Genomic DNA, 25,890 nt, shown 5'->3' on the forward strand with positions numbered 1-25,890 from the left:
TAATGTACTACAAATAAAGACAAAAACATGCAAATAGTTAATCCTGAATATTTACATAATCAATGGTATAACTGTGGACATGTAGGTAACGATATCTGAGAGACTAAGTAAATAATATCATCAAGCTGTAAAACCAGGGAGGTAATTGTGAGATACCTCCACGAACGTGGGTGGAGGATGCTACTCTAGAAATTCCCACTTAGCGTTTCAGTGGGAATCCACCAAAGGGAAGTTCATGAAGTGACACACCAGTGTCTTCCTTCTTGAAACCAATCACATGAACAGGAAAAAGACAAATATCGCAGTAAAGGTTGCAGGAGATGAAGATGTATAAAGCAGAGGTAGTTACACAAACTGCCTTTTCTGAAATCTGTAAAAACAAGATCAACAATCCAGGTCATTTCAAGCAGAAATTAGGTTGACAGCAGGTTTTGAAAGGTAGTCCATCATTCACCCATGGCAAGTGCTTCTGCTGAAACTGCACTTCGAGCCACAAATGAAGCCCAATAGGAACTTCTGACGCTGTAGAAGGCGGGGGGGGGGGGGGGAGGTGAACAGTGAAAACCATCTTTTCGTAGGAAACAGTCTTCGTACTTTCCAATAGTTCTCATTTTTTCCTTAAATTGTGGTTATTATGTATGGGAAAAATATTTATATTAATCAATTGAAGAAAGCTATTTAGCATATTTGCAAATCAAGGGGAAAAGAGAATTGTAAATTAAACCATCGTTTACTTTGCAATGTTGTCACATTCCAGAATTTTAAAAAACTAAGAATCACACTATTCAAAGATTTTAAATAATTTCCACTTAGTTTATATAAAAGCAAACGGATTACAAAAAAGCAAAATGACACTAAGTTGTTCCCTGTTTTTATTATAGTTATATTGTTTGTCATTTCACTTACCCATGCTTCGCGCCATATATCTCCTTTTCTTTTCCTTTGCCCTTCTCTTTTATTTTTTCTTTCTCTCTGCCTTTACGCCGCTCTCTTTCACGAGACCCGCTATGAGTTCTCCTATGACTGGATCTTTCACTACTTCGACTATAAGAACGTTGACGAGGTCTTGATCGTGATCTACACAAAATCCATAGTATTAAAATTTAGCAGTCAAACATTTTTCACTGTCACTGTATGTTAGTTTTGTTATATAGTCCAACTATTTTAAACACATTTTCAAATCATTTCGTAATTTAATGCTTTTAAACAAAAAAATGCCAATTTATCAAAAGAAAAGTGAAAAAGAAAGCATCGCTTCTACTCTGAAGGAAGAATGCAAAATAAATTAAACCACACTACCTAGTATTCACCCATTAACAAAGTAATCTGCTATTACCAAAGTAATCTTTGGAGCTATTGGAGACGGAAAGGAAGGAAATTTTTTCTTGAACATTAAACTTTAAATTCTTAAGTTCTGATCAATTTAGCTTGGCAAATAATCAAAGAATTTACAGCTGCTACTAAGTGTATTTACATATTAAATACATTACTAGTAACAACGATGTTCCAATAAAAACCAGAAAAAACAGGAGTGACATGTCCAAACCCCTATCTTTAGCCTGCAGAGCTCACACTTGCACACAGCTTCTTAATATCAAATTCAGATTTGAAACACACTTTGCAGAAAACCTATAAATAGGCCAACCCTACAGGCCCAATAATGCAAGAAACTGCATACAGGTGCAAGGGTTTGTGCACATATTTGGTTCTTGGTTACAAGTTCCTACATGGCTATAGGATACTCTGTTCTCAATCATGTTATCCATTCCTCTGTAATAAATGTATGTTGTTACTGATATACTTGAATGAAAAAAGATCAAGAAGCATTACAATATGACTGTTTATATATATATCCAAAAAAACTTTTCATTATTCCTGAATTTTTTAGATTATTTTCTAAATTTTAATTTATAATTTATCATGGATCAACACATCTTTTCTATGGTACATGAGTAGCTATAGACAATGAATATTTAGGAAAACAGCAGTTCAAGTTTGCATTAGTTTCTATTACAACATACATCTTCATAAAAGTTCTGATGGCACCTCATTGAAAAGTTTCATTAAGTACTGAGAGGGTTGGGGAGGAAGGGCATTTTTTTAAAACAGTATAAAAAAAATTATTTAGCACCTCTTGGAGTGCAAAACTCCAAAGGCCTTTAAAAGCAAAATCACATACAAAAGATCACTCAATTTAAAAGGCAACAACTGTTTAATAAAACTCAACAATAGAATAAGCAAAAGAAAATACTACATCCAGATGAAGCTATAAATTACATTTAGGAAGAATGTTGTTATTGAGTCTGGAATTTGTCCAGCATACTGGGGTTAACATACCTATTCTTGCCATTGAGCCTTTCAGACTAGCACTAGAGGTCAGAACCTCAGTTTTACGTTTCATTCAGCAGATGGCATCTCTTGCAACACAATATCTCCTATTATCGGTCACACTATTAGCACTAATACAATAGATCAAATTACCACTTAAGTGGCATATTATGAACTATAGAACATTTTCAGTCTCAAAATGGATTTTTATTATGTCATCACAAATTAAAAAGCATCCATCCATTCTTTAGACCTCATGTAGAGGAAGTTTTGACCTAAAAGAGTATTCTGGATATTAGATCTATTTTTTGGTTGGCACAAAGACACTGGTTTAACAAGCACCATGATGAGGCAGGCACAGATTTACAGACCACTGCCCTACGGACATTCACTATTCGAAGGTAACCATGATTTCCAAGAACTCTGAAGGTGAGATGCAGAATCAGAAGCAGTACAAAAACCAAAACAAACAAAAGCACCCTATAGCAACTCAAATCACCTTCATTTGACGCAAGGCCTCTCCTTACTTAAGAGTGTAGTCCTTCAAACAGAAATAACTGAGGAATCTAAAATATTTATTGCTAGAGAGCTTACTTTCTCAGCTCAAATTTGAACTTGTTTTCACATCTACCTTTTGCAGTTGCAAATAACAGCACATTCAGTTCAGGTTAGCTGGGTGCTCAAATCCTAGATTTCTGTTCGTTCGTATGTCTAAGTCGAACAAATGGCAGGTATAATTTATATACAGAAAACCAGCTTTTAAAAATTAGAAGTAGATTTGTTGCATCAAATTTGTAATAATGTACTTATAACAGCATGAACAAACTTACGTTTTCTTTACAGGAGCTGTCACTGTTCTTTCATTTGCGATCTTTTGCACCCATAAAATTTACTAGTCTAGAGTGACCAATAATAATTGTTTATCCTTTGAGTTTTACAGTTATAAAAAATAGCTGATACAGCTTGTGTTCCCTGTCCTAGTCACACAGGTGAGGCAGGCAGATGACTATCAACAGGATATTACAGTGAAGATCTTAACAAAAATGTTAAGTTCTACTCCACAGAAGCCATCTCTGCAGGACACATTAGTTCAGTCAATCCTTCAATTATCAGAGCAGTTGATCTGGGCTGTAGATCAGCCCAGAGCACAGATGCAGACAATCCAGAATTGGCTTCATGCAGAGACAACTTCAGTTTGGTCAGGCTTGTTAGTTCAGATAACAAGTTAGCACACGTAAAAGGGTCTTCAGGGCAGTTCAGGCGTGAAGTCTGGCTGCCTCCGTGGGCTGCAGACCTCCAGCCTAACCCAAACTGACTGCGATGCCCTATTTTAGGGGATCTATAGAGGGAATAGCGCAGAAAAAAAAGTCGCTAAGTAGATCCAGTGTATCCCACCGCACTTGATTCAACTTGCAATCTTTCCTCTACATTTGCTCGCCAGCAGCTCAGATGTACACAGGGTTTATTTGCTCAGTACAGGACAGAACAGCCAAGACAGAAGCGCAGAGGGATGCAGACAGGCACACCGCAACACAGGCTACTGATGTAGCACCAGGTGAACACCAGCCACACTGACCTGTGACGGATCCGCACAGACACAGCCTGACCTCCTCCAAAGATGAGTTTTCCTGCATCTTCCATCATTGAACAAAGTTCTTTGCAACTATTTAATTTTTCATTATTTTCCCTTAATGCTGCAGAGCTACAGCCCTCCCAAATAAAACTAACTGCCTGCTAAGTTCATTGTATTTATTTATATTGATTACAAACAGTATTTATAAAGCACAGATAAAGGAGCACAACTCCAGAAATACAGAAGGATGTACTAACACCAGTCATGAATAGGGGTGAAGTAAATAAGGAAAACTGAGGCAAAGAAAAAAGGAACAGTCTAACATTAACGCTCCCTTCAATTCCTGAATGCTCGTGAAACTTAGATTCTGTTAATCATTTTTAAACTGGGGTAACTACTGTGTTTCCAATGTTGTACAGCAAGGAATATTTTTGAAAAAGCTTATCTTGTATTAATCTTTCTCCTTCACAATCTATCCAAAGTCATAGTAACGGAGGACTACTAGAAGAACCACTAGGCAACTGCAACACATAGTTTTATTAACAAATGTAAGCTGAATCTCAACTCTTGTTTAAGTCTTCTGCTAGTCTGGAAAAAAAAAAAAAAAATCTTAGGAACTTGTCACACAAGTAGAGGCATTAAAATTTTAAAATATATTTGCTTAACTATATAAGTAACAGCTTAGTATATTATGAGTTAAGACGCCTTATGTAGTTTTACCACATTTTGATGAAACAAAGGGAGCACAGAAACTAAATACTTTAAGATAACAGACATAAGATGGCAAAAATAACAAACGTTGTGGTATACTTCTCTAGAACAATTTCATGTTATGTGATAAAATAAGTTCTGCCAGCAATAACTCTAAGAGTGAACCAGAATTAACAGGAAGCCAGCAATAAACCATATAAGAACTGCTGAGCTTAAGCAGGTAAGATCACAATCTTCTTGATCTCTGCTAGTGTGTGCACTCTTAAGAGAGCTCTCAGTTTCCATGAAGTGCCATAGGAAATGAAGATTAGCTATGATTGAAGCAAAAGCCACAGCTATACTGATATACTGAGTGAACGCTGCATCACTTCTAGAATGCATGAAACCGCACCTCTTTAGGCCATGAAAATGGACAAGCACTGAAACGCACAGCGACTCTGCAGTGCAAGTCTCACAGGGACAAGTGGGAACTGCAAAACACTCAGGAAATAAAAAGGCAATGGTTTTTGCCTACAAATAGGTTTTCCCTGCTTTCATCAAAAAAAAAAACCCAAAATATGAGCTAAGGCTTCTTTCTCCCCAAACTGAAAAGCTTAGGGAAGGGATTGACTAAAAGAAGCAAAGAAGAGATGCACTTTATCTTTTAAAAAAGGCATAAGATGTATTCTTCAGGGGGGAGAAAGTCAAGCATTTTAAACAGGAGAACAAAAATGAGATTATTGATTCAATAAAGTTAAGAAAACTTAAATAAATTAAGCTAAAGAGATTAGATTCATAGCAAGAAGGAAGCAAAAGATATGCAACACCATATAGCGAGAGGCCAAAAATACGTATTCAGGAAGCAAAGAAATTATACAAAAACATTTAAAAAATACAAAGAAGAAAAAGCACAGTTTCAGTTCCCATATATTCCCTGCAGAGCAAAGGCCACCATTTTCTTCTGTGCACCGATACTGCCAATCGGCAAGCACATTTTCTCAAAGGCCAATTTGCAAGCTTGTATTATATATACACCAGCCATGAAAAAGTTCCTAATTTGGCCCACGCAGCACATAACCTCGCTGCTTACATAATCCAGAACTGTTTAAGTGTAAAATAATCATAGATTAGGTCCAGCCAAACTACTTCTATGCTGTTAGTAATATGACTATCAAAAGCAGAATTTATCCAAGCCTGGTCTGTACTTGGGTAAAATTCCTGCAAAGAACAGTATTTCTGGGGTAGAAATGGTTTAAAGGATATAGCTGAAACTCTTATTTTTCACCTAAGTCCTAAAAGCAAGGACTGTCCTTTGTTACCATTACATCTGTCATACACACACAAAAGGATGAATCCCTGAATTTTGGGAAAAAATAACATTTTAATACATTCTGGTTAAAATAAAACCCTCTCACAAAGTATGCAAAAGGACGTGCTGTGTTTGTACGCAGGCAGATGTTATGCTCTTCCTGGGATTTATTGGTAAGTACTCCCAAAACAAACTGCCACTTAAATTTTCCCCCTTACATACAACTGTTCTAAGACCCCCCAATATCTAAAACCTGCCTAATTTCCTCCAGCTCCAAGGGAAGCTCCCATCTCTCTTACATCCCAGGCTAATTAAACCCGCCTGTTAATACAATTCAAGACTAATTCTGCAGCACCAAACACAAGCTTCAACGAACCAGGTGACAAGAGGACTATTCAATGAAGAAGCCATGATTCCCCATTTAGCTTGGTCTTGTTTGAAACCACCGGCTAACAGTAAGTGACTGTATGAACAGCTACCATCCTGCAGACATCAGGACAGAATTAAGACAGTATTTAAAAGCAAGTCCGGAATGTTGTAAGCTTCAAGTCTTTGACTTTGCAATCCAAATAGCTTTCTCTACTTAATTTCTATGCTGTTTCTTCGTCCCTCTCTCTTCTTTTTAAAGAAAGAGGTAACATTCAATCTCTAACATCCACCTTTCTGTGGCAACTGCAGATTTGAACAACGAAACCTCAGAAATTTAGATCATGCTTTGCCAACTTCAGGTAAGGCTACTGACCTTTCTCTAGCACACCAACGCTGCAGGTAATTAAAAAATTAAGACCAAGACCAACAAGAAAAATGATGCTTCAGATTGCCTAAAATACATTCAGTATTTAGTAGCGTCATCCCCCAGCAGCCCAGGCTGGGTTCACGGGGTAGAGCCTCTCGGTAACGGCAGACGTGCAGAGGCTAACCTCAGACCAGAGGGCCATTATCAGCACCTTCACAGTGCCAGGCTTAAGCACACCAAAAAGCTGCACTTAATGCCCCAGAACTTCATTTTACAGTATGTTACCATTTTAATAAGATAGCTGTCTTTTTTTCTTCGCCTATAAGCTCAAAATCCTAAAATATTTAAGAACACTTTATGCAAACTTCCATAAGGCCTATATTATATCCAAAATACGCAATAGGCCCTTGACAATGGAAGATAATTTCATAAAGTGACAATTAAAGTATACTAAATTTGCTACTCAGTGTATAACAAGCTGCGGTACATTTCCATTTGTAACACAAACGAATTCACCTGCATGTTATTATGAATTACTATTAAAATATCTTGCGATATATATAGAACAGGAAACAAAGATATAACTTTATGAAATGGAGCTACAAGAAGTCATCTGTGCCAAGAACTCATCAGTAAACAAGAACAAAAGTCCACAGATCAAGCAGAGATTTTCTATTTTATTACTGCTGAAAAATAAAAACAATCCCGATTATTCATATTAAAGCAAGTCCCAAAGTGTTCAAATTATAGAACTATTGGAGGGAAAAAAATCAAGCTGGAGAGTAGTCTGCCAGCATGCACCCCCCCTTCCCCCCAAACCAACACACACAAAACACCCACCCACCATGCCAAAGGTTAAGTCATTTAGTCAAGTTCAAAGATCTTCAAAGAGTTCTTAGATCCAGATAAGCCCATATGTTACCAAAATTCTGTGAAAAGCTATTACTTTCCAATCTGCTTTTCATGTCTAAGTTACAGAACACACAGATGCTTGGCATCACTCAGTATCCCTAAATTCTCACACCAGATAATCAAGGCTCACCAATAACTTTCCTATCTAAAATCCTAAGAAATGTCTTTATTCCATCAACACTTAGTCCACTTGTAAAAATTGAAAGTATCCATAAAAGCCCATTCAGTTACTGCACAATAAGTGTTAATTTGCTAATTTCTTCACAGGTAATCAATTAAAATGTAAAATATTGGATAAAATTAGTTGCACTAAATTTAACAGCTGCTCCATAAGCATAATTAGTTTCACAAGGGCCATATGTATTCTGAACAGAGACAGAGTTGAAACAAATAAGCAGATTTTAAAACAAGTTTGAGGAAATCTGCATTTAATTAGCAGGTGGGCACTACAACTGCATAATGTTTTTATACATTTATATTTATGAAGTGACAGAAGATCTAAAGGCTTTTTAAAATGGCGTTTATTGTTTGAATGGGAACTGTTTTGCTGCATGCTAAAGTGATTTAAATCCTTATAGCTCTGCTTTGAAAAAATCATAAACGGTGAAAGAAAACATGTGGAAAACTGTAAAACTAGAAAGAATTTGCGACAAAAAGCAGATACACATACCATAACCAAAAGGAAACTACACTTAATTAAATGTACACTACATCTGGAATATCAGCCTAATAAAACGTGAAACTATTAATTTTCATTGTTCTAAAGGAAATGAGGTCATTGTCGTTTAGTATTTCCCCAATTATATTGCACTAAAGCATTGAACTATATCTTATAGGTACGATGTAATCTTTTCAAAACACTACAATTTGAAAACAGTCACTGAGATAGACTTTTTTAAATGGAAAGAGGATGTAGAGCACAAAACCAAGACTGCTCAAACAGAAAAAAACAAACGCGCTTTCAGTGAAGGTAAGTTTTTGAAAAAATAAACTATTTTGTTGGCAAACAGCAACCACCACTCAAATGAAAGTTTCTGAGATGTCAAGTTCTTCCCTGGCGTTCTTCTAAGTATCTCTCAGCTGATACAATTCTTATTAGATTATTATTAGCTCAATAGCCGCAAACAAAACCCAACAAATTCATGCCTCTTTAATAGTTTAGCAATAAATCAGAGGGAAAGAACAACGGAACACAACTGCATTGCATCAAACCTGGATATTCATACTGGTAATAAAGACATAGTGCAAACACACAACTAATTGCAGCAAAATGACATGTTCTCTTTCAAAGCATATTAAGAGAAAAGTTCCTTGTTTAACTCAACTTCACTACCAGAAAAAAAAAAATCATGGTACAAGTTCTTGGGGAAGGTAAAATAATTTCAAGCATCAATTGCAGTTGTTCAGAGTGTAGAAATTATTAATACTATATACATATATCTATTTAATGCAAATATGGCTACCTCTATAAAACATTTCAGGTGACTATCAGTTTGCGATTTTAAAACGCATGCATTTGAGGAAGTTAAATATAGATAATATGTATGATAATATGGTTTATTTATTGTTAAATATAAGGTGAGTGAAAATGAAACTAGGCAGAAGCAGAGTCAGGTTTTCAGTCTGAAATGAGACTGGTGCTAAGAGGAAAAAGAAGTTGTTTCAAGGCAGCAGTTTAGACAGTTGGTAAGTGACAAAATAGAGGGATATTAAAGATAGTAACAATATCATCCATACTGCCAGAGAAAAGCAAGATGAAATATAAACAATAACCAGGACAATCAAGAACCCTGTTCACAGAACTGAGACAATGGCTTCACCAGATACAGGCATCAACTTAGTCCAGCAATAAACAATTCTCCACCTACAAATTACATTAATTACATAATCAAACATTTCAGGAAATAATACTCAAAATTCCAGTAAGCTGTAATTAAAAAAAAAAAAAGTAGTTACTGAAAACTTGGCATGAACAGTACATAAATGCAGCCGGACAGAACAGATAGAGAAGACACTACTTGAAGCTTTGTTTATTCTCAAGCAGTCTGGCTGTTACAAATCTAGTTCTCCAGACTACAACTTGCTGGTCTACCTCTTCTCACTTCCAAACAAGATTGAAGTGCCTTCTTTGCCACAACGCCTTAACTATCCTACAAAGAGCCTGCTTACAGTAGCTGGAAGACTCTAGATCCAGTGCCGACAACGACAGCGTATCTCCAGTTCAGCACGCCCACATCACCACAAAGGTGTTGGAAAACCTACAGGAGATCAACAACGGGGTGAAAAAGAACTGACTGCAGAAATACATAAAGTTTCCTTAAATTGAGCTTTTGTGTCAGCAGTTCTTTGCTCAGAGACTTGCTTCTCGTGGAGTTCGGGGAGAACTCCTTGCCTAAGGAATGAGTGATAGAAGAGAAGCTGACTACAACCCTACCAGCTGCAGGAGCACTTTGACAAAAGCCTTCATGGAAAACTAAAACCAGAAAACAGACTTTACTAAACATTATCTGAAAACCAGAAATATAAATCATAGATTAAGCAGCTGCAATTCAAGCATGGAAATAAACCATTTGTTTTTGTTGATGTGCTTTTACAAAATGCCTAACAAAGCTCGTTACACTAACCTGTACGTAACTATAACTTGCTTCCTTCACCAAATGGCTCACTCGAAGAGCATTTCCTTGCATGCAGAAGTGTAATCTGCTTGAGGAGGCCAGATGTACATTACAGATATGTAAGTACATAAACTAACTGCAGTGTTATTGGATACATATTATTTTTGCATTCGGCACAGAAAACTATATATACTATTTTTCAACAGGCTTTTTTACGCAGAGGCAGGATCGTGGGAGCAGCTGTGGCCAAGGTAAGTGTAATGAAGTGTGCTGGCTGGGATTTGGGAAGGGAGAACAGCTGTGTGAACAGCTCCCACTGATCTACTGGAATTGCGAACTGTTCCACTCCATTAGTGATGGCGGGAGGGGATTCTCTCCTCACTTTGTTCTTTTAGCTTACACAGAGGTCATTAATTGCCCCAGATAACCGGTCCAAAGGAGCTGAGGATCTTTGGCCTCATCTTTATCGGGGGGAAAGATGTTGCATCATTCACTTCCCTTGTTAATCTGTGTGAAGACTCTGAACTGCCTCTCTTTGCTAAGATTCCACCTCAAATTAGGACCGTCAGTTTAAGAACACATCTGGTTTTACATGAAGTGAATTTCTCTCGCCTCTTTCTTTTTTTAGAGAGTGCCTCAAAACAGGACTTTTTTTCTAACCCTACATTCATGTAGCCATCTCATGACTGAGCAGAAAAAGCTAGAATTTAATTCTAATAACCTTTAGGTAATAAAATAACAAAGAACCAGAAGTTAGTACCCTGTCCTGGCTATTAAATAAACTAAGAAAAAAGCCACCCCTCCAATTCCCCGTTCTTTCTCATTCAAAGCAGTTCCTAGTAGTCTTGAAGTTCTAGACTTCAAGGGCATAAAAACACACACACCTACACAAATTTATGCAACACCCAGCTGCATGTATACTATGCATAAACTTCCATATAAAACCAAAGTTAAGGTTGGTAAGAGAAGTAATTCTTATTCCAGTAATCTGTTAACAAAACAAAAAAAAGCTCAAATGAGTTGAGAATATCCAGCTTGTCTTCCGCTCATACAAGAGTTTAAAAGCTACTCAACCGCAAGGCGAGCCAAAGGCAAAACAGTTGTTAGTTTGCCACACAAAGATACCAGCGAGGAGGACTCCTTCCTCTCCTAACTGAATTCCAGAACTGCCACTGCTTAGGTTGAAGAAAAAGCAACCAGAAAAAAAATGGGTTGTATGAAACTTCTGTGCCTTTAGATTGTATAATCCTGTAGGAAAGACATTTTACATCTATTTTTACATCCTTTTTAAAACAAATAATGGGAAAACTTGAATTCCATATGAATGAATAACGTAACATACTCTATTAGCAAGTAAATTCATCAGACTTTGTAATTAACTTAGACATACACATGCAGTTATTCTATTCTTGATACAGCTGGAATCTATTTTAAAAAACAAGGGTCCAGCTTACTTTCAGGACTGTCAATAAATACACCAATTATTCGTTTCTACATCATGCAGGCATTAGTGACTCTGCATCTGCTATAACAGGAGGACCTGGATGTATCACACAGCAATGAAAAAGGGTCAAATTCATTTTCCAGATGGAATCACTATCCAGGTAATTATTTGTTGTAAATTTGACAACACCTCCGATATTATGTTAAAATGTTAAGGAACATAAGTGAGAGATTTCAAGGTTGAATTTTTCACTTCCCTGGTGCCTCTGAGAAGTTCAAATTAGTTACAGGTAAGTGCTACTCTTCTGTCTCTCTTTGACAAGACCACTGTTTTATTTTTTGTGACTGTAAAACGTCTAAGATTGAGGCCACAATCATGGTTCAAGCTTAAAGATGCTATAATATTTGTGTATACTTATATCCACAAAGAGATATTAGACAGCTGAATGAAATTACCTAAACAGATGCTTGAAATCAACTTACACCATGGGACACTGACTGTTCTCATAAACTGGAAAAAAAAAAAAACAACAAAAAAAAACCCAAAAAACCAACCCAGAGCATTACAGCACCATCGTTGTCAACACGAGGCACTCAAACCGGTAAGAAGTACCAGCATGGATCCAAAACTGAACCAACAGAAAAAAAAAAAACAAAAAACATCTCAACATTTCTCATTCTTCAACACTGCAGCAAGCTGCAGTACCATTTGAAAGGCCAAAAAACCCGCTGCTTAAAGACAAGATTAAAGCATATGTTTGTCCTTAGAAATAAATACCTAATTTAAAAGACTGGAACTATTGAGACAAACTCGATTCACATGATGAACAGAGCTCTCAAATGATGCTTTGGAAATAATACTTGGATGAAAAGCTGTGTGTCTACTTTTACTTGACTGGTAACAAATTAAACCATTACTCTGTGCTCACAATTAAGAAAAAAGGAAACTTTTTTCTTTAATTCAGTGATAACCAGACATTTTAGGTTTAAATTTTATGAGATGTAAAAAGTTTGAGGTATTTCCACCTATACTTTTTACCACAATAGGTTTATGAAGCATACAGAAAGACTTTTAGAATACCATCTTGTTTTCCCAAGTTAAAAAAAAAAAAACCCTTAACATATTTCATGAAAATAGCCGTAACTTGACTATAGGATCAAGTCTCTGAAAATTAACTCATAAAAGGTCTTTAGAAACTCCTGAAGTGCACACACACAAAAAAGCAAAAATATATCACACCATACTGTCAAAATCTTTCAAAGACACAACACAGTTTGTATATTTTATTAATACTTTCTAATACACACTCTATAAATGCAAAGATAATTTTCTAATTTACATGCAAGTTAGATTCATCTTTAATATTTTGTATTTTACAAACACAAAGTAAACAGAGGAAAGCATGGTCTTTTTTTAGTATTCTCCTAGATGAATACTGAACAGCTTATTTGCTGGAGACTAACGAAGAACACATAGCTGACAGGCTTATCGGCCGCAAAATCTACTTTACCAGAAGTGTTGTGTCTTTCCCAAACCCCAACTCTAATGACTAATTAAAAACTCCATGGAAGGCGAGGGGGAAGAAACTCTGAAAATTTCACTTAGTATTCTAAAAAAAAAAAAAAAAAAAAAAAAAAAAAAAAAAGTGTTTTCATCATGGAACCTGCAATTGTGACATAAAATATTGTAAAATAAAACATACCAAAAAGAGAAACAATAAAATCTGGATTGTTTTAAAAAAATACATAAAGCAACAAAACTACTTGATTGTTATACTTCAAAATGTATTATGACTGTTCTGATCACTTGATGATACTGATCACAAACTAATGATATTAGTCCCAATTTAAATGGCTAATAAAGATCAATTACAATGTCATTTCTACATACCTATGCCTTTGTTTAAAAAAGATTCTCAGTTTTACCATGGAATTTTCTTCTAAGCTTTGCTTTTTGCTTAAAACATAAAATAACAAAACCTCACAAAACCACAGCAAACACATGAAATAATTACAGACGAGCATTACATGGCCTTCCTGAATCTGCAAGAAGCCTCCAACAGCAGCTATTATGTACTACACTCATCTCAATTTTGAAACCTGAAGGCAAGAATTAAAATGTAAACTGTATTATTTCCATCACTGAGAATATTACCAAAATTACACAGTTAAGCCAACTCCAAAAACAAAACACTACCTATTGTGTCCCTCAAAACCTTCAACAATTCTCTTCCCAACAGCTACATCACGACTCCCAGAATACTAACACCATTCCGGGGAAGCTGGAGGGGAGGGAACTGGAACATAATGAGATTTCAGAACTGAAAGGTGTAACAGGTATTAAGCTAACAATGTACTAAGCAAGGAAAACTTGCCTGCCACCCCTCTGCCACCTTCAAACGTCTCTTCAGTAGTCACTGATGTCCCCATGCCCACAAAGACACCGCTAGCTGCCTGCGGTTCATTGTGCTGGCAGACAGTTGTTTTACTGTTGTGTATTTTTCATGTCTCTCCAACTTTGTTTTTTCCCCACACCTATTGTTTCCTGCTACTAATCAAACTACCAAGTCTTTGGGGATGAAATTCTATTTTGAATACTCATCGATACTGCACACTAAGAGCTTGATCCCTGTCTGGCATTTTCCTATTATAAGTAACATAAGGGTACGTTGACTAACTACAGGCAATCAAGATATCACCATTCCTCAGATGAGATGGTATCATCTCTAACAACCCATTGTACTTCACAGTTGCAACATACTAGAAACTTGATAACTTTGGTTACCAAGCTTCAGTTTCGTAAGATTCTCCAATCTTGTGATCGTATCAGCTTACTGTAAGATGTTCTGAAATAAGGTCAAGACTTCATTCTATTACTCAGATAATTCAACCTTTTTAATTTAGCTGAAGCGTGGGAATACTCCCTAATTCAGATACTTTACCGCATTCTTCAGGAAAGCTTTCATCAGAATACTCGAGATCTTGCTTTATCCTGTCGCCTGATCCACAACATTCAGACTTCTCATGCTCCTTTCAGGCTCGGGGTGAGTAACAACGCATCCTAACAACCCCTAATTATCACCCCTCTGAGTAAGTGGCTCTATTGACTTGGACTTAAGATTAGAGTTGCAATCTAATTCACTTTTGCAGTCTGCGGCTAGAAATCTGTTTATATACTCCAATTTTAGCAAATACTTGCTCATTGATTGTCCCATCTATTAAACCCAAAGGTGTAAGGCGTGTAACTGTGCAGATGTTTTGTCTTTATCCTGTAAATCAGATACCACTAAGGACCCCATCGGGATAGGTCGCCGTTTTTCTCCTCAGCGAGTGGCTGAGCCCTATAACAGCACTGATCCACAGGCTTTCCTTTCTCTGTATTCATGTTGATCCTACTGTCTACCTCATTTTGATTTACAGGGTTTTCACAAGGAAATTTGACAGTAGACTGGAATCATGAAAAAGAGGACCCTTATATTCTGATTTGATAGTTGAAATTCTTGATGTCGGAGACTTAAGGAAGAATAACCAGCTGACTTGAAATTAATAATGGAGACTAAACAGATAATAATTTAAATTGAAGGCTTGCTTGAAATTCACCTACATTTCCCATTTCTCAGACATATTTCCTCTTTGCTCTTCCAATGCCCTACCGAGCAGCTTTTGTTTGCCTACCCATTGGAAAAGAAGATACAAAATAATGTTACAAACAAAACACATGTAAATTTTCAGTATATTCACATTTTTGAGGAATGGACAGTTCTCAAAAAAAACCCTTTGAGCTTTTCACAGGCAAACAAATAAAGCAAAAGATTCAGGGCAAGAATAGCATTAACAGTTTTTTGTCTGTTCACAGAAACTTCTGTCTGTTTGTTCATTTGTTTGTTCTATCATTTATTTGCAAGCTGTAGCACACAGCACAACACTCGGAGAGAACGGAGCATAAGAAGCAGCAGTGGGAAATAATACCATTTGGCCATTTTCAACTCATTTTCAGAGGGGCAAAAAACAAACCAACCAAGAGTTATTTAACATTCCCTAATTGAAACCTTAAGGAAAGCAAAAGTGATATTGATTCCTTGGCAACAAGTCTATCCTTGACCGGACAGCTCAGCCTTAGGGGGTCTCCAGCCGAGACAAAGCAAAGGGAGATGAGCTATGAGTAACGCAGGACGCAGACTGACATAGCCCATAGTGCCACTTGCAGAAGTCATAGTTGAAGAGGGACAAGACATTTGCCTACATTAAGCTGATTAACGTGTGGAAGGGGCATGACTAATTTGCTCAGTGTGTGAAATTTTATATTTTTTTATTTACTGCTTCTGTTTAGCCATCTACTTGAAAAATATGAAATTTTTCTCTTCTCTGGTTTAGTAGGAGAGTCAGGTCCAGATATATTTCGGAAGCTCTGACCAGAAAGGGAACCGATCTACCTAAAATGTAACCAAGTTGTTTATTAAATTCTTTTGTAACGTGCATTTTATTTTAAAATATGCTAAAAAAGATTTATAAAAATATTGACAAAAGATCCTTTCCCAGCATATTTTCTTGGTTTGTAGTCCTCAGCTGCCATAACTGTACAATCTTTAATTGTACACCGTATTTTTGTTATAAGATAAAGCATCTTTACTTAAACTGTTAAAATACAGCGCATTGAAGAGTTCACAAAAGATCAATGACTTCTAGCTAGCAAAAATTGCATTTTGTTAGTCAAAAATGAGATAAACTACATGTCAATGAAAACAGGTGAGTTAATTTTTTTTTCTGTATGTTGGAAGAAAATGTATCTAGATCACATTTGCTGTGAATTTCACGTGGCATAACACTATTTACCAGTGCCCCAGTGTTGGGTAGTCTGCAGAGAAATAGCACAACATCAATACAGGGTAGTGAATTCAAGTTACACTGGAAAAGATGACTGCTTTAAGACAGAGGAAAGTCCAGAGGAATGGCAAGCACTGGCCAAAGCTGCTCATCGTTTCAAAGCATGCTGAAGGTCCCTGACAGCAGTACTCTAACAAAGCCCTGTGGAATACAAGCTGATCTTCCAAAGCACATCCCAAAAGGATAGCAGGAAGGACCTCCTGTCTTCAGGGAGGAGGACGTTCGGTACAAGGAGAGACTTTATAGAGCAAGGTTGGCAATGGGGTCTACTCAGAACCCCAAATTCAACATAAACATGTTGATGTTAAAATTTGGTAATTACATCAATGTATGTTTAAAGTTCTCACTGTGAACAGTTTTATAACATGCAGCTATACTTATGTGATTCCCATTGCACTGCTATATTACATCAAAGCAAAATATAACATAATTTTGACAAACACCAGAATTTCCAATACAACCAATCAGAAAGTTCAAAGGCAGATTAAAACTGTTGTTCCACTCTAAAATGTATTTCCTAGTAATAGTTTTGATAATCTACAGAGCAGCATTTCCATTACCACGTATTTGACAGGACTTCATAAAATAAAATTCCTAATGAGTATCAGTAAGAAAGGCTATTTGTATTTTATATAGCTTTTCTGCCTTGAATACTTGTTTACAAAAGTGATCTCTTCTCAAAGATTACCATCATAAAAGTCTCAAAATTACAACAATTTAAAAAAATTTGAAAGAATTCTGCAGCTTTAAGGATTAGTTTATATTTTAGTCTATGCTACCACAATTCACTCGCTTTAACCCCTTATCTGTTATTTGAACTAATATTTCATGAATAAATGATATTTTTTGCTTTTTTAAAATGAATAACTTTTTTCAATCAATCTTACACTTTAACCATAACCTGAACAATTATTTTTTAAACTTATGTTTTAACATTAAATTACTAGAACCACATTTTTTGTAGCAAAAATGGCAAAGCTGACCTTTCTTTTATTAGCCTACAATTTGCTCACCAGTGTTTTCTTAAGCTATATGAATGGCTTGTGTAGGCTGACAACATCCCACAGATGGTTATGATTATGTTCAACAGGACAACGCACTCACTGAAAACTTTCACAGACGCTTACCTAATGGGATGTCACATTAAATCTGACATAGTAAGATAAAATAACTACATACTAATTATAACATCTCAAAAAAGTCATTTTCAAATGGTAGTCACAACATTTCTGATGTAATTATTGACAGAACCGACGCACTAACATTCATGTAAGAATGAGTTTTTAAACAAGTGTGATTATTACATAGCTTTCTTCTGCCAGAAGATGTCCTTGAATATACATAGCTGTCAACATCTTGGAAATAGATGCCCCTAACTACAAAACTCTGGTAAACGTCAGAATTCGATTTGACTACTACTTGCTTCCTCTCTTAATGCTTAATGACTAATTCCTCAGAGATACCCTTAAAAGCCCTAAAATGTTGTCCTTGGGTAGAAACTTTCACTCAGCAATCAATCGGGAGCAAATTAGATGATTGTGTTGAAATGTACTGCACTGTTTAAGCTAACAAATGAATGAAGAAAGGTAGTATATCGGAACATATGCCACTACACTGAAGTTGCTAAAAGGGTCTGTTGGAAGAATATTTGGTTTCCAGTGAAGCTAATATGCTATAAGAAGGGACAGTGATGAAAGAATACCAAGTCATATGGAAATCCAAATATAGTGACAGACACAATTATTTTACTAATTGCTAATGAATACAGTCAAGTGGCTTCAAAAAGCAAAACTTTGCTTGGACTACTTCAGGTTTTGACCTCTGCATGAGCAAATGCATTTCAAACTGAAGCCCACCAAAATTGATTAACGGCGCCAGCCAAGGCCAGCGTGTAGTTGAAGCTTTTTTCCATCTATCACATGGCCCCAAGGATAGTTAAATGAACCTTAAAATGGCTACAAACAGCTCAATGACTACACAGACTCCTGCCAATTAGAAATAATTAGGCAGTCATTTTGGTGGTAAGTCTTTTTAAGTGCATACATAATGATGCAATGATGCTTATTAGCGATCTCATATGAGCTATGCTCAAACAGCCTGGAATAATTATGCAACTATCACAAAGCCTTGCACATCTCTGTACTTCACCTTAATGCATTTAAAAATCCACTTCATTACCTCCAGTAATTAATCCTCCATTAATTGCAGGAAAAGCACAGTTTACCGTGCTTCGTTTCTAATTATCTTATAAATAGTTATGGTTCTAATTAATGTGTTCATTAAGCTGAATATCTTTCTCAAAGCCATGCTCAGAGCAAAGGTTCTGCTTTTGAGAGAAAAAGCCTAACTAGCCATAAGGTGAGGCCATTTTGGTTGTATTTGCTTTTATTTTAGTATATTCAACCTCCTAATTGGCATTTAAAATCTAATTTGGAAGAACTTCAAGAAGACTATATAGTAGAAAAATAGGAAAAGGATTTTCTTTTTTTTTTTACCCATTCTCCAATCAAGAAGCTTAGAGCTTTAACAGGAAAACTTTTAGCTTATCTTTTTGATATAGACTGGTAACAGATTTTTTCAGTGCTATGCTACAGATTAATTTAAATTCTATTACAATTTAGCTTACCCCTGCATGTTTCCATATAAGAGAAGCAAAAGCTATAGAAGAAAAATAGATATCTAACAGTATATGCATAATTTAAAAAACATACTACTGCCCTTGCCTTCATTTCTAGGATATAAATCAGCGGTACAGAATTACAAAAAAATTGAAATCAGTTCTTTGAGTTGAGCATAATATAACCCTTTAAAGTCAATGAGAGTTTTTCAGTTTGCCTTACTAGGAGTTGATATGATCCTATGAAAACTGCAACTGAAGAATATCTTAAAATAATATTCACGGACAAGGAAACTCCATATTGAAAGCGTATGTTTCACAGTATTTTGGAGGTATGCATATAAGAATTTGCAGAAAACTTAAAGATTCAAAATAAAAAAATGCTACAAAAGTACAATCATTTAAGTTCCAGTTAATATTAAGGTATAGATATTAACTTTCTATCTTTTCCTAGATTTTAATTTTTTTAAATATACATTATATTTAAATACATCTCTCTCCAGTTACACTATGCAAAAACAAATACAAGTTTTCACATTTTTTCCTTATGTGATCACATATTTAACATAAAATATTTTGCTCAGATAGTTACTTAAACACTATTTTAACAGTAAAAGGACAAAGGCTCTACATATGCCTGAAATTATCAGATTTTTTTTGGTAATCTTTTCTTCCTATAACATCACACCTTAGTAAAATCTGGAATCACTGAAGTCAAGTGCGGCTTTGCCATCGACTCTGATAGGGCCAAAATTTCACACCAATAAATCTATATTAGGACCAGATGAAGTGTATAGAAGAATATCTATACATATTCCTGCTCTTGCATTTCAGGGAGACACGGTGCCTTGCCGTAGAAACCGGCAACATTCCCTGTTGGCTGTGCCTTACTCTAGCTTTAAAATTGCCTCTCACCTGATCTCAACTTGAACGACCCAGGCTTGACCCTTTTTTCCCCAACCCACATTCTCCATACGTGGGCACCTCACCTTGTTCTCTTGCTCCTCACTAAAAGAGAGCGAGAGAGCGAGCTTTCAGACCGATCAGCGCACTGAACTATCCTGAAGCATAGATGTGGGGGGAGAAGAACAGGCACTAAAGGATGAAGGGACAGTCAGGGAAGTGTCAGAGCACCCCAACGTCAATCAGCTTAATCTGGCATGAACTCACTCCCAAAGCACACTTTGGTCGTAATATCAACAAAAACTTGCAGCTGCCTATCTGGATCTTGAAGTACAATTGATTTATATGGGATAAAATTTGCTTGTACAAAGGTACCAAAAATACTGTATGCAGCAGCTACTGTCCTACTCATGGAGACAGCAATGCCCTGCTACTGAGCAATGGCTTCAGCTGAAATCTTGGACAAAAGCAGCGATCAAAGAATTCCAGGGCATGTATGCTGATCTATACAGAAGAGTGATCATCTCAAAAAAAACAAAACAACAACAAAAAAATCCTCTAAAGCAAGAGTCAGCAACTACCACCTCTGCCACAAAAATGGATTTTCAATGGCACACAGCACAGCTGGGAGTAAAGAACCATAATACCTTGAGAAAAATTGCTAAGAAAGGCAGTGATCCCCAGGTCCTGGCTCCCATGAAGTTCCAGACTAGCTTCCAGCCACAGAGGCAAGACATTACTGATGAAAAACATCTTAATCTCTCTGGTAATTAATTTCTCCCAGGACCTGATATATTTCTAGCAACATATTTAACCTCTACTTTGGAAAAAGCATAGCATCAGGCACAGCATACTTCAAACGTTGCTGACCCCTGATCCAAGGTGGCTGGTTATAAGAACAACAGTCTTGTTATAACTGCCCCTCATGTAACTTGAATAAAATAACACAAGAGAAATGTACAAAGATAATTGAGAAGGACTATGGTAACCGATCTATTAATACATAAAGTAAACATGGCAAGGAATCTGTGGAAGAAACAGTAATCCATCATTAAAACCATCGTGAACAGGGACGCTGAATTAGGGTTGTACCTGTAATCTTAACTCTGGCACATACAACTTCAGCGAGGTTGATTTAGGTACATTCAACAAAATTCAGGTTGAATTTTTGAAATACACGGGGTTGACAGCTACTTGTATTCTAGTATAACAGGGTAACTGTTACTCTTGCTAGGGTTTTTTACATTCTGATGAGTCCCATAGAAAAGATATAGCAAAACACTTTTCCAGCAGAAATACGTGTTTTTTGCCTGCATCTTTTTAAACTAGATTCTGTTACTGTCATATGTTATTAGAACTAGAAAGAATGAAAGATGGGAACAAAGTAAACAGTAAAATGTTTCTCCTAAATACTACAATTTTGTGTTTCACCTTTTCATAATCACATTCTAGAAACTAACTCTGGAAACAGCAGTAATTTACATAGCAAACAATGACGGTCTTATATTACCAAAGCATCTTTAAGACATCTGCTATATGTTGGTTTGCATAGCTGCCTCTAGAAACTTGAGCTCTGCAGCAAAAAATAACAGATTCTATTTCATGGCCACAGCTTTGGTAGCAGAGAAAAAGAGGAGTAAAAAAAAAAGTAAAAATACATAGTAGTTTAGAATGTAGACACATCGAAATCAAAAAGCCAAGTCTCCACTAAAGGGAATCATATTCTTCTTCTTGTCTTCTTGAGTACCTTTTCCCAAACAGAAAACTGAAGCATAAAAAAAAAAAAAAAACCAACCCAAAAAACCACCAACCTGCAAATACACCCTTTCCCAGAGGGAGAAATAAAAAGGTTTAGAAAAATAAGAAGTTATACTTAAAACACATTCTGTGTACATAACACCTGGACTGCTTCAGAAAAAAAGTTTACATGTAATTTAGACTCAATACTTAGCTCTAAATGAACAGCACTTATGCATTCATATCTATTTTTAAGGCTTTTTTTTAATATATATACCAATGAAAGGCATCAAAGCAACTGCCACTAGCAGCTATCTGGCCTTATTGATAACTTAAGGGCCCTTGGCGTTGCCTTATGAAGTTTAATTTCCCAAAGCGGTCAATTAGATCTTGGTAATGTGCTCATTGGTGGGTTATTGCTCTAGGATATCTTCAGTGCTACTGTTTCACCTCTGTATTTTTCCCAGTATAGTCATGTAGACAAACTGTTAAGTTCCTTTTGAAAAAAGTCAGTTATTATAGCTAAAAAATATTTTTAGAGACCACTGGTGATACAACCTGTAATGCAACAAAATCCTAAATAAAAACTGCAGGTTTTGATTTATTGTGGGAAAAAGAAGAAATATGATCTGACGTTACCATCCACAGAAAAAATAAAGATCACATGAGCAAACTCAGTAATCTGAATTTCACTAGTTCTGCCCCAAGCCTTTATTTGAAGTTTAATGAAAGAAATACTACAATATCTTAATTAAATATACATTCTAATGGACCAAAAGACTCCAAACTTCCCCTTCCCCACCAGTAAGAGAGACAAACATGTAATATTTACACTGATTCCTTACATAATTATGTGGGTCTGTACAGCTAGTTGCATGCGAGTGTCTTAATTTGTGCAGCAAGGGCAGCAGAAAAAATATCCTAGGCAGCAGATCAAAACTTTAAAAGAATAGTAACTCCAGTAGCTACTACCAGGCAAAAAAAAAAAGTAATGAAACATTTCAAAAGAAATATTCTGATTAAATAGCATTGCTTGATTTCTTACAGGACTTTTATCTGCTTCTCTTCGGAAAATTCTTGGATCCATTTCCAAAGGAGGTATTTACAAAGCATTTTTATAGATTAAGACAGCTTTTCAACACTGTCTGACAACATGTGCCCAACCTTGTTCTTCACAGTTGTCTTGTCATTTCTTGTTTCTTACAGCAGATACACAGAAAGAGCCATGTTTGTACCCTCTCCCCCCGTAGCTATCTCATTGCTCTAAGTCAATACTGCTATTGTTACTCAAACTTCACTTCCTAATTCCTTCCATCTCCTTCCCATCAGACAATAAAACTCATTTTGTCTGATGTCTGTAGGATGGTCAATTCAGAAAACCTTCACCTTCTTCCCTAAGCCTTTCCTTTTCCCCAGAACAGCTAACATCACTTATGTTAACACACTCCCATAGGCAAGACCTCTACTGTTCAACTGAAACCAACTTCAACTTTAATCCATACATCTGCATCATACTTAAATTTAGTCTTTCTTCACAACATTCTTAAAAATCAGTCTTCTAAGTCCAGACAACTGCAATTCATCTTATTTGTGCGATGATCTTTGCCCACTATTTGAGCCATTCCATTTACTTTACTTTTTTTTTTAATTAATCTCTCCTCTACCTCCTCCTGTTCCTCCAGAAACTCTCAGTCTCATTTGCAAGGCCCCTCACAATTTTGCTCTTTGTTTATCTGCCATTATCTCTTCCCCTAGACATTGCTGATGACATTAATGTCTACCTCAAAATGTACATCCCTTTTATCTTCCTCTCTCCTAAGAACCTTTATCTCCTTTTCAGGACGATGCTGTCCTAGAAAATTCTTCCTGAAGTTGTTCATACTTAAAACTCTACATTGTAATCTATTAGAAGCTATCCATCAGTGCGTGCTAACCAGAACAGACAGATACAGCCTGTAACTAAAAGGAAGTTTTGAACACAAGTTAGTACAGATTATGTCTTGATCCAACACTTGTTACCCGCTGTAAGATCTGATAGGCCAGGGCTTTAATTTGGAAAGACTCTTAACACATTAATACTACCACACTAAAACAATATGATGCATGGGAAAAAAGAGAGACTAACTGAAGACAGACCCATTCCTATTCACCACTCCAAGTAATGCAAATACAAAAGCATTCAATTATAATACTGTTTATATCTTTGAAAAGTCTTACAACATTTCACTGTGCAATAGCAACTCTTCACTAAAATATTTCCTAGCAATGGTTTGGATTTATTTTTAAGAAAAATATTAAAACAGGAAATTCTCAAAAGACCAAAAAAACATCAGGCAAAAGATGACTGACCCTTGCCAGTACTAAAAATTGAAGCCTGAAAAAAGCTTAAGATCTTCCCTATACAGTGGCACACGATAAAGAACACAGGTAAACTGATACATGGCAAGGATTTACAGCTTGCCCCAGCCACGAATAAGTGTCTGAATGAAGCTATGACCTTTTTGAGAACAGATCAGACCCAATGGCAAGAATCTCTAACGTGAGGGTAAGCATTGTCTAGTATTGTATTTGTGTTTGAAGCAGCACTGTTGAAAATGCATCTAGAAAGGGCTGGTGGGGGATTCTTTTCTTGTAATTCCATCATCACTGTGTGTCATAAACCAGGCAACGCAAATTACACTATCTTTAGAGATCACTAAATTTGTGAACCTGACTATTCAGTAGGTATACCAACACAGCACCATTTTAAAGAAATTAGTGGGGTTTTACTATTATTTATATAATGACCCTTTTCACATTGCACTTCTCTGCATGACTAGAAGACCTTGTTTTTAAATATTACAAACTATACGTGCTAAACACGAAGAATTCTGACAAAGCTATGAGGGTTGAATGTAAGTTAATTCTAGTTTACATTGCTAGGACAATGGCAACTTCAGTCAACAAGCTGCTTTTTCATACCAAAAACCAAGTCTATTCCAAAGCCACCCATAAGAAATAGGTCGCCCTGCCACTGGACTGCAATAAGATGCACACGTTTCAATATTAAATCAATTAGACTGGAAGAATGGTAAAGAAATAAGATGTAACCATGTACCCACACACACAGTGGGGGAAAAAAAAAAAAAAAAACACAACACACTGATCAAACACTTCCTTCACTGACAGTCCAAAGGCATTAATTCTACAAACAGGATTACTTTACACACGGTATTTTCTCTTCTTAGATATGTATAGATGTACTAGCTGTTATTGTGTCAATCTTTAAGTTGAACTGTGTTAAAGACATTTCAAGGCAGCAGTTTTCAGTTTAACGTAAAGGCAAAAGCCAAAAACACTTGGCAGACAATAAAACCAAACTTGCATATTTAAAGGCAATTATAGTGAAATACTCTATAATCACAGAATTGTATGAAATCAAGGAATAAAGGTTAACATATTTTGGTTAATTCTATTTAAAGCTACATGAATTAAAAGATTTGCGTTACAAGTTCTGATGTAAAGTAAGTATTTTCATATACAATTAACTTGCAGAACAATTGCAGTGAAAAAATCTAAAAATATTAACAACATTCTATCCACATAGAAATTATATGAAAACCGAGTTTCTCCATTCCGGAGAAGCATAATATTCTAATAAGAACTATCCTAATCTTCACCCAGCAATAATTTCAAGATGATATTATTATTCTCATTTCCTTGAATAATATCCATACTCCAGGGCCATTTTCCTTCTCATATTCAATATCATGCATGCTTGTATCAAGATTCCTTTCTTCATATCCTGTCACAGTATCAATCACTGCCTCCTGTCCACTCAATCCACTTTTGATTTATCAGCCGCCGTCTTTCTGGACTCCATAACTCGACCCAAACCATTTTAGCAAGACATTGACAAATAGCACCCAGTACCACATCAACCTGTTCCACTTAGTAAACTAAGAAACAGTAACTGTGACATCTCTGCATAAGTATTCCGCTCTATTCCCCAGACTGATGTATATTAATGAGGAGATGGTATCTGAAATGCTTCTTCCACATCAGCATCTAATATGATCAAATTAGGAAATGGGATGATTTATTAAATTTCGTAGAGCTGAAATATTTCTTTATATCACTATATGTGTGGTTTCAGAAAGTGAG

The 25,890-nt window shown here is 36.1% G+C and overlaps 1 protein-coding gene across 1 annotated transcript in view; it reads right to left on the bottom strand.

Moving 5' to 3' along the window:
- Positions 1-25,890, bottom strand: part of RSRC1 (arginine and serine rich coiled-coil 1) — a 169,596-nt gene that overhangs the window by 136,538 nt on the left and 7,168 nt on the right. The window contains exon 4 of the mRNA XM_050902803.1: positions 907-1,077. Coding sequence (XP_050758760.1) covers positions 907-1,077 — 171 coding nt within the window. The remainder of the gene's footprint in view (positions 1-906; positions 1,078-25,890) is intronic.

Source organism: Gymnogyps californianus, chromosome 10 (genome assembly GCF_018139145.2).
Source record: "Gymnogyps californianus isolate 813 chromosome 10, ASM1813914v2, whole genome shotgun sequence".
Lineage (NCBI taxonomy): Eukaryota > Metazoa > Chordata > Aves > Accipitriformes > Cathartidae > Gymnogyps > Gymnogyps californianus.